At 38.3% G+C, this 15,812-nt stretch overlaps 1 protein-coding gene across 4 annotated transcripts in view; it reads left to right on the top strand.

Annotated features, from left to right (window-relative positions):
- Positions 1–15,812, top strand: part of NPR3 (natriuretic peptide receptor 3) — a gene marked incomplete at its 3' end in the record, with an annotated part of 96,365 nt that overhangs the window by 12,755 nt on the left and 67,798 nt on the right. For all 4 annotated transcript variants that reach the window (XM_080700992.1, XM_080700993.1, XM_080700990.1 and 1 more), the window contains exon 2: positions 287–409. In XM_080700992.1, coding sequence (XP_080557118.1) covers positions 295–409 — 115 coding nt within the window. In that variant the 5' untranslated portion in view covers positions 287–294. The remainder of the gene's footprint in view (positions 1–286; positions 410–15,812) is intronic.

The following is a 15,812-nucleotide window of genomic DNA, read 5'->3' on the forward strand; positions in this document are numbered from 1 at the left end:
ATTATTAGCTATTGTTGCTAATCTGTTAACTCTTCCTCATTTACATATAGGAAAAAACATGGCATATACAGGGGCTGGTACCATCCATAGTTTTAGGCATCTGCTGGAGCCTTGGAACATACGCCCTGCAGATAAGGGGACCCTACTGTAATGAATGGTGTGTGAGTTGGTACTCCAGGACTTTATCAGTCCCCCATTCCTGCCTGGTGTTGCCCTTGGTTTTAGCCTGTGTGCTCTCTGCTCTGTTGGGGTGTCTCTCACGGGTGTTGCTTGTCCCCCTCCACAGTGGTGATCATGTGTGCGAGCGGTGACACCATCCGGAGCATCATGCTGGCGGCGCACAGACATGGCATGACCAGCGGAGACTACGCCTTCTTCAATATCGAACTCTTCAACAGCTCCTCCTACGGTAACTCCACCCCCAGCCTCCCATCCTGTGACGCAGTGTCCAGGAGGGGTGGAAGGAAGAGTTGGAAACTTGAGTTATGTCCGTAAATGTGATGTCTGTAAATATGATTTTGGAAATTTGTGATTCGGAGCACTCCCACAGTATTTCCTAGTTTCTCAAGCTTTCTTTTTGTCTCTAAGAATGAGAGCAAAAGGACCATATACCTGTGGTGTCAGGCACTTGTCTGGGGTCAGGATAGCTCTGAACTCCAGATATTATAGATGCAAGCCCCATCTAAAGATCCCTTGTCCAGTCCTCTAACTGCAGGTTGCAAATATCATGACAGGCTGTCAGAGTAATGAGATTTTGGTAGAATATTAAATAGAAGAAACACACTAGAACAGAACAAAATAGAATAAAACATGTCAAGGTGTGTCACACCTAGCATATGTATTGTTTTGTAAAACTTAGTAACATAATTGTATATGTGTGTGTATGCACAGTACACATATTTTTATAATGGACTACAATGTAAAATAAAATAACTATTACCATAAATCAAGGTAAAAACATTCAGAAGCCACTGCTCCAGGACCTGCTTCCTTTCAGGTGACTACGCCTTACCCCTCTCCTATATAGAATTCTGGAAGCCACCAACACATAGGGTTGAAAACCTTCACTGCCTAGAGTGGATCTGGGTAAGTTCCCAGGATCCCCGTGATGGAGGGTGTTTAAGGAGTTCATCATGATCACAGACACACAACATTTCCCCCCAGATGTGGTTAGGGCTCCCTCGGAAGCAGGCACTGTAGGACTGACTATGGCACATCTTTGCAGACCTGCATATCGGATGCTGAAAGCTCTAGAGGACCTGCGGGTGCAGATCATAAACAGCTTGTTTATGCTGAGCTCCACTTTCGAGTTCTTGCTGAGGATACATACTGAGACAGGATCTCAGCCTTAAAACATACGCCCCCGGTCTCCTGCCCTGATATCCTGGCTGACTTAAGCAGTCGGTCATTGTGTATGCACAGATAACCTAACACACTTCTTACAGGGATAAAGAAAAGTTAATGAAACAAGTAGAAACTGGGATTTTGAGGCTTGCAGGATAAACATCCTATTTCACCCTCTTTGCTGCCATGGTGATTTTTCCCTTTCTCCTCTACACAAATGGAGAGTTGTTGGTTTCATTTTTTTTTTTTTTTTGGGTGGTACTGGGGATTGAACCCAGGGGGCCTTCTACCTCTGAGCTACACTCCTAACCCTGTCCTTTGCTTTTGAAATAGGCTCTTGTTAAGTTGCTGAGGCTGTCATCGAACCTGCAGTCCTCCTGCCTCAGCCTCATAAGTACTGGGATTATAGGCATGTGTCATTGCACCCATCTTGATTTCACTTCCTAAACTAAGCTCAGAATGTCATTATATTATTGGGTGCAGCATTGGATTCTTTGATACAGTGGTTAAAACGGGTGAAAATGGAAAGCATTTATTCTATTATGAGTTTTGCAAAGTGGCCACAGCAAATATAAAATTTAGAGGCATTGGATATAAATGCATGTGTGAAAATGAGGGAGTGAATTTATAATGTGCATTCACGTGCATTGCAATGTAATTCTTAATGCAAGCATTAGTTGGAATTCCTTTCATCCACAGATAAGGCCTGTATTATTTCCCCTGTTATTAATACAGGAGCATTGTAAAAAATTTAGAAAACATAGAAAAGCACAGGGAAGAAAATATGTTATAATTCTGCCATCCAGGTAAAAGTACATTGATAAATTTTAGAAGCATGTGCATTCTATTTTATAAACATAGGCATATAGCAAAAATATTTTCAATAAAATAATCATACTACCTATAGTATGGCTGCATAGTATTTTATGATGTTGGCATGCTATCTTTAACCAGTCTTGTTTTTTCAATATGTTGATCCCAGTTTTTTTTGCTGTTAAGAACAATGCTACATTGAGTGTGTGTGTGTGTGTGTGTGTGTGTGTGTGCACGCATGCTTATAACACACACTCACATATTTATACTGACATGTTATTTGTAAGATAAAATTCTAGGAGTGGAATTTCTGGCTTTAAGGTTATGTACATTTAAGTTTTGACAGATGTTGCCAAGTTGCCTCATAAAGCAGTTTACCAATTTATAGTATTGCAACAATGTATGATTTTGTTGGTTTCTCGACATCCTTGTCAACTCTACATAATCTAACTTTCAAATGACTTTATTTGTTTGAATTTTTTTATGTCCATAAACAAAGTTTTACAGTTTTTAACATATTTTAAAATTAAACAACAGTATAAAACGATCCACTTTTACATAGACAGTTTTGTGGCTCTTACTACAGTCACAATATTGTGTAACCACCACCTTTTAATTAACAGTATTTTAAGTTTACAAATCCTCATTACATTTATGAAATGCAGTGGGATGTTTTGATATATGCGTGTGATGTAGCATGATTAAATCAAGTGAGTTACATCTATTACTTTTCTTGATATTTCTTATGGTGATGTATTTGAAATTTACTCTCAAGTTATTTATTTATTTATTTATTTATTTTTTTGGTGGTACTGGGGTTCCTGGAAGCCCTTCTTCCTCCGGGCTACACTCCCAGACCTATTTTATATTTTTGAAACAGGGTCTCTTATGCCAGCATGGCTGGCTTTGAACCTGCACGATCCTCCTGTCTCCGCCTCCCAAGCGCGGGGATTACAAGCGTGCGCCACCACGCCCGGCTACTCTCAAGTTATTTTGAAGCACATATTTACATTCTGCATATCATTGCTGAGTTTATTCTGAGGTGGGTATTTGTGCTTTTGGTTGTTATGATCCTGATCTTTTCTGGTTACTTTCTTTTTTGGCTGTACTGGGAATGGAACCCAGGGACATTGTACTTCCAAGCTCCACCTCAGCCCTACTTTTTAGTCTTTTTAGTTTTTGAAACAGGGTCTCACTGCGTTGCGGAGGGCCTCGCTAAGTAGCTGAGGCTGTCCATTAACCACCATCCTCTGGTCTCCACCTCCCGAATGCTGGGATTACAAGTGTGCGCCACCATGCCCAGCTTCTGGTTACATTTTACAACTGTACTGGTGTAGAAATGCTATGGCTGTTTGTTTATTTGGCAAGGATTCCACTTATTGAATCCTCTGTTTTGTTTTGTGCCATTTTCACATATTAGTTTTTTTCTCCTTTTTGATAGTCAAATACCTTATTTCTGATTTCACTGGCAAGAGGCTCAAAATATTAAATAACAGTGTTCACACTTTAATTTCTGATTTTTTATCTTGAAGTAGATGCTAACTTATACTTTTATTCCCAGTATGCCAAGTGTGATTTTAAAAATAAGGAATGAATGCCACGCATTGTGGCACGTGCTTGTAATCCCAGTCAGTACTTGGGAGGCTGAGGCTGGAGGATTGCAGAGTCAAGACCAGCCTCTGTAACTTAGAGAGACTGTGTTTTAAAATTAAAAAAAGCAAAAAGGGCTGGGGTCTTATCTTGGAGGTGGAATACCCCTGGATTCAATCCTCAGTAAACCACCCCCAAATAAGGAATGAATATTGATTCTGTCAAATATTTTTGCCCCATTAGTTTAATAGACTTTCTAATAGTAAGCCATCATAACATTTAGTGTACTTTGTCACGATGCTAATTTTAGATGTATTGCTGAATTTAAGTTTTTAGTGTTTTATTTAGGATCTGTATTAATGAGAGAGATTGGATATTAGAGTTCTTGCAAAGAGGAGATATTGTCAGATTTGAAAGTCTAGTTTGTATTAGTTTTATAAAAGCAGTTGGGACACTTTCAGTTATTTTTCATGGCTTAGAGCAGTTTATATACTACAGGTGTATCCATTGAAATATGGAAACAATTCAGCCCAGTATTTGATATCTGCTTCTTTTAAAGGTAATTGTCAAATTATCTTGTAAAAATTAATTAATTAATTAATTAATTAATTTATTTATTGTGGTGCTATGGGTGGAACCCAGGGGCTTTTATTTTTTATTTTATTTCTTTTTAAAATTTTTACTTTTTATAAGTGGAAAATATTGAGAGTGGTGTACATTTACATTGTGCTTCATGCCCTTCCCCCTCCCTTTCCCTCCCCCCCCAATAGAGGATGTCCAGGTTAATCATGTTGTATTTATGCTATTACACATATTCGAATGTAGCTCCTCCATTGAGCAACCTCAGCCTTCTTCCTCTCCTATCCTTCCATTCAAGCTTTGCTGAGATTTCCCCTCCATCATCTGGAGTCCCTCTGGTATTACCACTACTCCCTGACTTGGACTATTAGAGAAAACATATGTCCCTTCTCTTTCTGTGCTTGACTAATCTCACTTAACATAATGTTCTCCAGCTCCCTCCATCTTCTTGCAAATGCTATTTATTTATTGTGGTGCTGTGGGTGGAACCCAGGGGCTTTTCTACCTCCGGGCTATACTCCCAGACCTATTTTATACTTTATTTTGAAACAGGGTCTCACTAAGTTGCTGAGAGCCTCGCTAAGTAGCTGAGGCTGGCTTTGAACCTGTGGGATCCACTTGTCTCAGCCTCCCAAGTGCAGGGATTATAAGCATGTGCCACCACGCCCGGCTAATCTTTTTATTTTAAAATGATGTTAGACCTACAGAAAACTTGCAAAAATAATATAGCGCGTTCATGTAATGTGTTATTACCAAGCTTGCTCCAATGTTAATAACTTAAATAATCATAGTAAAATAATTGAAACAAGAAAATCAACAGTGGTACAGTCCTACTCACTAAACCACAGGCCATCTCTGAAGTACCTTACCTCCTAATGTTCTTGCTTGGCTCCAGGATCCAGTCCTTTTCCCACATTCTATTGAGTTGTGGTGTCTCCTTGATCTCCCCCTGTCTGGGATAGTTCCCAAATCTTTCCTTGACTCTCATGACCTTGAGACTTTTATTAAGCCCTTTATTTTACAGAATGTCTCTCAACGTGGATTTCTCTGGTATTTTCCCATGAGTTTATAAATATTTTTTTCTCCAAAGAAAAAGGTGATGTGTCCTTCTTAGTGCATAAGGAAATCATATCTATAGACATCATTGGGGATAGTAGGGCAACTTTTATTATTTATTCATTTAGTTTTTAAAAGATAAGTATGAACACATATTTATTGTACAAATCAATAGGTTTTATCATGAATTTTTTTTTTTTTTGTGGGACTAGGGGTGGAACCCAGGGGCTTTTCTACCTCCGGGCTACACTCCCAGACCTATTTTATATTTTATTTGGAATCAGGGTCTCACTAAGTTGCTGAGAGCCTCACTAAGTAGCTGAGGCTGGCTTAGAACCTGCGCGATCCTCCTGTCTCAGCCTCCCAAGTGCGGGGATTACAAGCGTGAGCCACCACGCCTGGCTTTCATCATGAAATTCACAAACACGCGTATATTGTGCTTGGACCATGTGCACCCTTCCTTCTTCCGTCTTTTGCCCTCACTCCTTCCCCTCTGAACCTCCATCCTGTCCCTTGAATTTTCTTTTCTAATTTTATTAAATTTCTATATATGAGAGAAAAATGTGATACTTATCTTTTTGTGTCTGGCTGTTTTCTCAACATGATGTCCTACAGTTCCATCAATCTTCTTGCAAATGACATAATTTTGTTCTTCTTTATGTCCATCGTGTATATATACCATATTTTATTTATCTATTCATTGTCGAGTAGCACCTAATTTCAAATCTTAGCTATTGTGAATAGTGCCACAATAAATGTGGGCATGCAGGCATTTCTTTTGCATGTTGACTTCATTTCCTTTGGAATATATACCCATGAAAGAGATAGCTAGATCATTAGGTAGTTCTATTTTTAGTTTTTTTGGGGAACTGTGTACTGTTTTCCATAGTGACTGTACTAATTTGTTTTTTCATCACCAGTGTATAAGGTTTCTTTATTCCCCCACATTCTTGCCAGCATTTGCTATTTTTTTTTCTTTTGAACATAGCCATTCTTATTGGGTGGAGAGGGAATCTCAATGTAGTTTTTTATTTTATTTTATTTTTTTACATTTCCCTGATGGCTAAAGATAATGGGAATTTTTCCATATTTTTGTGGCCATTTGTATTTCTTTCAGAAATGTCTGTTCAGATCATTTGACCATTTTTAAATAAGTGGCTTGTTCTTTTGTTCTTCAGTGTTTTTTAGTTCTTTGTCTATTCTGGATATTAATCCTCTCTCAGATGACAAGGTGGCAAAGACTTCCCCCACTCTGTAGGCCATCTCTTCACTCTGCTCAGCATTTCTTTTACTGAACAGAAGCTTTTTAATTGGGTGCAATTCCACTTGTCAATTGCTGCCTTAATTTCCTGAGCTTTTGGAGTCCTATTCAGGAAATTGTTGCCTGTGCCAATATCTTGGAGTGTTTCCCTATATTTTCTCATGGTAGTTTTAATGTTTCGGGTCTTACGTTGGGGTCTTTGATCCATATTGAGCTGATTTTTGCACAGTACAGGACACAGAGGTCTAGTTTTCGTCTTCTGCATGTGGAAGTATAGTGTTCTCAGTACCATTTGTTGAAGAGGCTGTTTTTTCTCCACTAGATGTTTTTGGGATCTTCATTGAGAATCAATTGGCTATAGATGCATGGTGTTATTTCTGGGGTATGGAGGCTCTATTTTATATTGCTGGTCTATGTGTCCATTTTTATTCCAATATATAAATATATACTTTTTCTTTTCTTTTTTTTTTTACTAATGACTATAGTATTTTTTTGGTGGTACTGGGGTTCCTGGAAACTCTTCTACCTCCAGGCTACACTCCCAGACCTATTTTATATTATTTTTATTTGGAAACAGGGTCTCTTAAGCCAGCACAGCTGGCTTCGAACCAGCGCGATCCTCTTGTCTCCGCCTCCCAAGCGCGGGGATTAAAAGCCTGTGCCACCACGCCCGGCCCTCTGTAGTTTATTTTGAAGTTGGATATTGGGATGCCTCCAGTATTGCTGTTTTTGCTCAGGATTGCTTTGGCAATTCCGGATCTTTTGTGCTTCCATATGAATTTTAGGAATGTTTTCTAGTTCTGTGAAGAATGTCCTTGGCATTCTGGGGGTTGCATTCAATCCTATTGTATTGGGAAGTATGGCCATTTTATTAATATTAAATTTCTCACTCTAAGAATATGGGATGCTGTTTAAACTCCTAATATCTTCACTTTTTCTCTTTAGCGTTTTATAATTTTTATTGTAGAGGTCTTTCACCTCCTTGGTTAGGTTTATTCCTATTTTGTTTTTTGAGGCTATTGTGAGTGACATTGCTTTCCTATTTTCTTTCCTCAGTGAGTTTAGTGTTGGTATACAGAAGGGATACTAATTTATGTGTTTTCGTTTAGTATCTTGCTGCTTTGCTGAATTTGTTTATGAGTACTAACGTCTTTTGGGATGGTGTGGTAGTGCTTGCCTTGCAATCTCAGTTCTTGTGAAACTGAGACAGAAGAGTTGCAGGTTTGAGACCAGCATGTGGTAACTTAGCAAAGTCCTTTTACAAAATAAAAAAGGGTTGTGGGTATGTCTGAGAGATAGAGGTGCTCTTGAGTTAAATACTCAATTATTCCCCCCTCCCTGCACCTGCCCCTACCCCACAGTCTTTTGATGGAGTCTTTAGGATTTTCAAAGTATAGAATTATATCATGAACAAACCAGGTGTGGTGGTGCACACTTGTAATCCCAGCATTTGGGAGGCTGAGATAGGAGGATCATGGTTCACGGACAGCCTCAGCTACTTAGTGAGGCCCTTTGCAACTCAGTGAGACCCTGTTTCAAAATAAAGAATAAAAAAAAATAGGGCTAGGGGTGTAGCTCGGAGGTAGAATGCCTTTGGGTTCCATCCCCAGTACTGCCAAAATGAACAAACAAACAAGAATTAATATCATGAACAAATAGTGATAATTTAGCTTCTTCTGTTCTTATTTGTGTCCCTTTTATTTCTACTCTGGCCTTATTGCTTTGGCTAAAATTTCTATATTGAAAAAGAGTGATGAACATTGGAATGTTTTCATTTTTTCCCCATTCATTATGATGTTGGCTATTGGTTTGCCTTTATCGTGTTAAAGTATGATCCTTCTATATTTAATTTATTCAGGGTTTTTATCATAAAGGGATATTGAATTTTATCAGACTTTTTCTGTATCCATTGAGACTACAATGTGATTTTTTTTACTTAATTCTATTTATGTGCTATATTATGTTTACTGATTTGCATTCATTGAACCATCCTTGCATCCTAGAATGAAGCTGACTTAATCGTGGTGTATGATATTTTTAATATGTTGTTGAATTCTATTTGCAAGTATTTTGTTGAAAGTTTTTGCACGTAGGTTCTTCAGGAATATTGGCTTATAATTTCCTTTTTCTGTTGTATCATTACACTTTGGATGGATGTAGTATATTACTGGCTTTGTGAAATGAGTTTGGAAGGATTCCCTCCCCTTCCATTTTTTTGAAATAGTTTGAGGAACATAGGTCTTATTTCTTTAAGAGTATGGTAAAAATTCAGTAGTGAGTCGATTCGGACCAGAGTTTTCCTTTGTTGAGAGACTTCTTTACAGTTTCAGTTTCATTACTTGTTATCAATTGATTTCCCTAGGTTTTTTTTTTTAATATCCTTTTGGTCCAATTTTGTTTGGTTACGTGTGTCTAAAATTGTCCATTTTTTCTATATTTTCCAATTTATTAGCATATAGTTTTTCAAAACGTTCTCTAATGATCCTTTGAATTTCAGTGGTATCTGCTGTAATGTGTTCTTTTTTTACTTCTTGTTTTTGTTTTGTTTTGGTGGTACTGGGGGTGGAACCCAGAGGCTTTCTACCTCTGGGCTATACTCCCAGACCTTTTTTATATTTTATTTGGAAACAGGGTCTCACTAAGTTGCTGAAAGCCTCACTAAGTAGCTGAGGCTGACTTCGAACCCGTGCGATCCTCCTGTCTCAGCCTCCCAAGCGCGAGGATTACAAGCGTGCGCCACCACGCCCAGCTCTTTTTACTTCTAATTTTGTTTATTTATGTCTGTTCTTTTTGTGTGTGTGGTACTATGGATTGAACCCAGGGACATTTTACCTCTGTGCTACACCTCCTGCCCTATTTTTTATTTTCGTTTTGAAATATGGTCTCATTAAATTGTGAAGGTCTTCACTAAGTAGCTGAGGCTGGTTGTGAACCTGCGATCCTCTTGTCTCAGCCTCCCAAGTCCTAGGATTATAGATGTGTGCCACTACGCACAGCTTCTCTCTTTCTTTAGATAGGTTAGCTAATAGATTGCCAGGTTTATCTTTTTAAAGTCTTTTAAAAAAAATCTCTTTGTTTTATTGATCCTTTGTATTATTCTCTATTTTATTAATTTCTGCTCTGATTTTTATTATTTTTCACTTCTGTGATTTTGTGTTTTTTTTCTGGATTTCTAATAACTTGAGATGTATCCTTAGGCTACTTATTTGAGATTCTCTCTCTCTCTCTCTCTCTCTCTCTCTCTCTCTCTCTCTCTCTCTCTCGGCACTCATTGCTATAGAATTCTTTTATAGTACTGTTTCGCTCTATCTCAGAGGTTCTATTATAGTGTTTCTATTTTCACTTAATTCTAGAAAATTTTAAACTCCACTCCTAATTTCTTCAGTGAAAAAAGTCCTTATTCAATAGTGTATTATTCAATGTTTGTGAGTTTGTATAGTTTATCATTCTGTTGATTTCTAGTTTCAATCCATTATGGCATGAAATTATTTTATTTTTAAAAAATTGGCTAAGATTTGCTTTATGGCCTGATACCTATTTTGGAAGAAGTTTTTGAGCTGATAAAAAGACTGTGTACATTGAATATTTTGTACAGAAGATTCTATAGATGTGTGTTTGGTTCATTTTTTATAGTGAAGTGTAACTCTGATTTTTCCTTGTAGATTTTTGTCTGGACAATCTATCTATTGGTAAGAGGATGGTATTAAAGTCATTCACTAAAGTTATTCACTATTTTTCTCTCTGAGCCTTTCTCTCCTCTTATTTCAACTAGTGTTTATTTGATAAAATTTGGTGTTCTGATGTTTGGTGCACATATATTTATAATTATTATAGCTTCATAGTGAATTGTTCCCTTTACCAATATGTAGTGACCTCTTTGTAACTGATTTGCCTTAATGTTTGCTTTATTGGATATGAGTATAGCTATTCTGATTTGCTTTCTGTTTCCATATGCTTGGAACATAATTATATATTCATTCATATTCAATCTGTGTATGTTTTTGCAAGCAAGGTGAGTTTCTTGTGGACAGCATATTTTTGGGTTTTGTTTTTCAATCTGATAAATCAACCTGTTATTTATTTATTTATTTATTTATTTATTTATTTATTTATTGCAGTACTAGTGATGGAACCCAGGGTCATTCTAACTCTGAGCTATACCCCAGCCCTATTTTTTATTCTTTATTTTGAAACAGGGTCTCACTGAGTTGCAAAGGGCCTCACTAAGTAGCTGAGGCTGTCCGCAAACTGGGATCCTCCTGTTTCAGCCTCCCAAATGCTGGGATTACAAGCTTGCACCACCAAGCTATTTTTAATTGAAGAATTAAAGCCATTTACATTCAGTTTTATTATTGAAAGGTAGACAGTTGTTCCTGTCATTTTTTCTATTTTTTTAGATTGCTTTGAACATTTTATGTTCATTACTTTCTGTCTTACTCATCTTAGCTATTTAATGATTGACTAAGTTGATAGTATTTGATTTTTTTTCTGTTTCTCCTTTGCATGTCTTCTCATCTAGAGAAATTTATTTTTTAACGTGCTCTCATGATGCCATTAATATTTTCCTCCTTTGGGTATAGGATTCTCTTAAGTATCTTATGTAATGCTGGTCTAGTGGTCATGAATTCCTTTAGTTTATGCTTATCTTGAAAGATACTTCAGTTCTGAAGGATAATCTTGTTGGGTATAGTTTATATATAAACACATATATGTATTTCACATATGTACATATACATATACATATGTGCACACATATGTACATAAATACACATATATGTGTAATATACACACAAACATATATATACACACATATGTATATATATATTTGTACTTGTGGCAACTTAGGTACAATATGTTGTAGAAAGTTCTTTTCTGATCATCTCTCTTTGGGGTTGTAAATACCTCCTGTACCTGTATGCCCATGTCTGTACCAAAATATGAGAAATACCCTGCTGCTATTTCACTGAGTAGGTTTTCTATGCACTAAGCATGTGGCTTTTCTCCCTTCAGTATGCTTATTATTCATAATCTTTCAATGGTGTCTCAGAGATAGTATCTGTTCTCTTCATTTCTATTTTTCTTTGTTGCTCTCTGAATGCACTGTTTGGCAAAGTTGTCTACAAGCTCCAATATTCTTTCTTCTGTTTGATCTAGTCAATTACTGAGGCTTTCCACTGAATTTTTAATGACTTACTGAGCTTTCCATTTCTAAGGTTTTAATTTTGTTCTTTGTCTCTTTATTGAAGTGCCCATTTATATCCTGCATTTTCTTCCTTAGTTAAATCAGGTGTTTATTTGTATTCTTTTGGATTTCATTGAGTTATTAAGAAATCGTTCTTTTGAAGCATTTTATGAAATCTGATATCTTTAACATCCATTACTGGAAGGTTATGAATTTTAGAAGTTTCACATTGCCTTGTTTTTCATATTTCTTGTGTTATTATGTTGAGTTTTGCAAATCTCTTAAGATGGATCATTCTTCCAGTTTGTGGGAGAGCCTTCTTAACATAAACTTCTTTTACTTATGTTTTCTGGGATAGTGTTGAGTTGGACTTTATAGTATAGTTTTCCTGTGGCTTCTCTGACTGCAATTAGTAGGATTTAACATACTGCATACCATGTTGAAGCCCAAGGTACCTGCTTTCTCTGTAGGTCTCATAAGAGTGGGTTCCCTGTGGCAGTTTGGGCAGGTGTAGTGGTCACAGCAGAGTATGTGACATGTGCCCCTCCATGGTTACTGGAAGCCCTTGTCAGGTGCTGGAATTTCCATGGGCTCTTTTGATATTAGCTTTGCTACTTGGAAACAGTTCTACTACTGGCTATTGTAATCGCGGTGATGGGCCTGTATATTTATCTTTTGTTTAGACACTTTTGCAACTCCGCTTGTTTCATGGGAGGAAGTGAGGGCTGGGGTCTCAGCTTGCCCCCTGTGGCATTCACCTCCCGTCTTGTCAGCAATCTGATAGATTATGGGAGCCACCTATACTGAGGTCCTTTGTGGGTGTCCGCAATAATGATATTATTTCTCTCTACTGTTGCTGTGGGGGTGAGTGTCTGGGAGTGGAACTTCAGACCCCACTGTTGACATGCCTACTTGGGGACCGGTGATTGGGTCGGGGGCTTTTATGCCTCCTATTGTTGATGTTGACATATCCTCCAAGGTTCGAGTGAGAATGAGTTGTGGCTGGAGCAGGTGCAGTTTCTCGAAGCTGAGCTGGGAGGGCCCAGTGGCAGAGAATCCACGTGATAGATCTACTGAGTTAGACTTGATCCCCAGCACCACAAAGGGAGAAGAGGGAGAAACAAAGAAATAAAGTAAAAAGCAAATGAAAACAATAATTGCGACATCATTAACAATCAAAAAGAAAGGGAAAGACAATATAGAATAAAATGAAAAGCTAAGAATGTCATAATAAAAATAAAGTTAAAGGAAAAAAGCTGGAGAAAAGCAAAAAAGTGATAAAGGGAGAAAGATAAAAAGAAGAAAAGAAAGAAAAAATAAATATTGAAAAGAGGAGAAAAGAGTCATGAAACAACAACAAAAACAACATTAATAGCCCCTCTATGTTGAGGCACTTCAGTGTAATCTCTCAGCCTCTGCCAATGGGAGTTTTTCTCTGCGATTTCTTAGGTTGTTTGTCCTCTGGACAAGAAAAGGTTGGGGTTCACCCCTCTTCTTTCCTTTGTGGTGCTTATCAGGTGACAGGGTGATTTGTATCTGTCATCAGTAAGATGTTTCTCAGCTGCTTTACACACTGGAATGAACTAGAGTAAAACACAGAACTCCCTAGAAACAAATTCTCTCTAGAGCAAATTGAGTGATACACTCTGAGAGGTGGATGCTGATGCTGGCTTGTCAGGGAGTGAGTGCAAAATGAGGACCTCTTGAAAGCTTCTCTCGAGAGCTGCACATCTTGAGGGCAGAGGTAACATAGGTTTTCTTTCCTCCCCAATGGCAGAGAGGGGTATGGGGTCTTACAGGTCTGTGCTGGAGGGGATGATGCCAGGTTCCCTGTCATCCACTGATATTCAACCCTGGCTCCTATGCACCTTCACGGGTGATGGCTTGCTCCTCTAGACTCCAGTAGCTGGCCTGGAAAACCTCCGATTTCAGGAGGAGGTGCCTTCTGTTCCCTCACTGATTCCCAAAGCTTCTGCCTTCTCAAGCTGGCTGCCAGTCATAATGCCGAGAGAACATGCCGGAAAGTGCAGAGGCAGCTGGCCATGCAAGTCTCAGGACTGTTGCGTTTTTAAGCTATATTTCTGCAGGGTGCTCACTGGGCCACTCCCTCTGTTTCCTACACCCCTGCTGGAGGGGCACTTACCTGCCCTCTGGCCCTGTGCTGTGATTCAGGGTGACCAGTGATGGACTGTTCTGTTTCTCTCTCCATTCCACTAATTAGCATCTCTGGGTGTCTCCAAGTCTCCATCATGTACTGCTGAACTCCAGTGTTCTCCCACTCACTCACCTCAGTGAGCAGCTACATTTAACTTGTTTTAACTACGTCACAGAGATGCAGGTGAGCACTCTAACTGGCCATCTTGGGAAACTGGACAACTTTTAAAAACTTTCGCTGGGTATGGTGGCGCACGCCTGTAATCTCAGCATTTGGGAGGCTAAGACAGAGTATCACAGTTCGATGAAAGCCTTAGCTACTACTTAGGCCCTTTGCAACTCAGTGAGACCCTGTTTCAAAAAAAAAAAAAAGAATAAAAAATAGGGCTGGGGGTGTAGCTTGGAGGTAAAATGTACCTGGGTTCCATCCCCAGTACCGAAAAAAATAAAAACATAAACTTACTTTCCCATGAGTTGAGTTTTTCTGCTTCTTGAAAATTTAATTGCACAGTTATACAGAGCAGTTTTATACAACTTACAAAGAATACCTGCAGTTTCTGATTTAATCTCCTTGACTTTATCTTTTACATAGTTTTCTTAGACTTTGGGCCCTGGGATCAGTATGTCTAAGAGGCTGAGCCACCTACCTACTCAATTCTAAGGGCAAACGTTAGCCCTTCACCCTGGCCAAGTGACTTAACCCTGCCCTCCTCAACAAGCCACAGTTCTCTCTGATGGTACCAACACTTACCTTATGGCATTAGGCTGAGTAATAAATGAGGGAATGCAGAGAAAGCAAACTTCCTGGAACATAACAGCTTATTAAATGTTAGCTATGTTTATTACTGGTCTTGGTTTACCTTGAGAACTTACAAGTTCTCAGTTAGGTTTGCACATTTTTCTGTGATGATAGTTTTTATTTTGGGAATTGAGCAACACTGGAGATTGAACCCAAAGACATACTACTTCCAATCTATACTGTTATTCCTTTTTATTTTTTATTTTGAAACGAGATCTCACTAAGTTGCTTAGGGTCTCACCAAGTTGCTGAGGCTGACCTTGATTGAACTTGCAATCCTCCTGTCTCATCCTCCCAAGTACTGGGATTGCAGGTATATGCTACCATGCCCAAATGGTAAGAATTTTATAGATAGAATTAGGGCCTTAAATTCTGTTACCAAACTAGCCAACTTTTTTCTAATATATCCTAAGTACTTAGGTGCTTTAGGAACTATACATGCATATATAAAACAAAGACTCCCAACCATAGTGACTGAAACATATGTAGATATTTATTCTCTCCCTTGGAAGAATTTCATAGGTAGGAAATCCAAGATGGGGTTTCATAATGACATCAGAGACACAAACTTATCCTCTTTTCCTGTTCCCTCAATCTTAGTGCCTGGTGTTCATTTTCAAGATCAAATACAGTGGCCAGGGATCCCTGGACCATTTCTTAGTTCTGTACATGGTAGGCGAAAGACAATAGGTGAGAAGAGATCCTTCAAGTTGACTTGGCTCTCTTTGTGGGCGCTCTTGGAAGGCTACTCATTAACTTTTGTTTACATAAGATTGGCTATTTCTAGTTGCAAGAGAGCTCAGGAATTGTATGCTTTTAATTGGACTCACTAATACCCTAAATCAATTTGGGAATCTGTTACTATAGAAGGGAGAATGTTTATACAAAAGCAACTGTCCATCTTTGTTCTTGGAGTAGAACAGTAAACAGAATCATATAGTGGGCAGAATCATCTGTAGACCAAAGTTCTGGTGTTCATCATTAGTAAAGTGCCTTCTAGAAAAACAATTTATTTTTATTAATTATTGCTTGAT

Source organism: Muscardinus avellanarius (assembly GCF_963383645.1).
Source record: "Muscardinus avellanarius genome assembly, chromosome: 1".
NCBI classification, from domain to species: Eukaryota; Metazoa; Chordata; class Mammalia; order Rodentia; family Gliridae; genus Muscardinus; species Muscardinus avellanarius.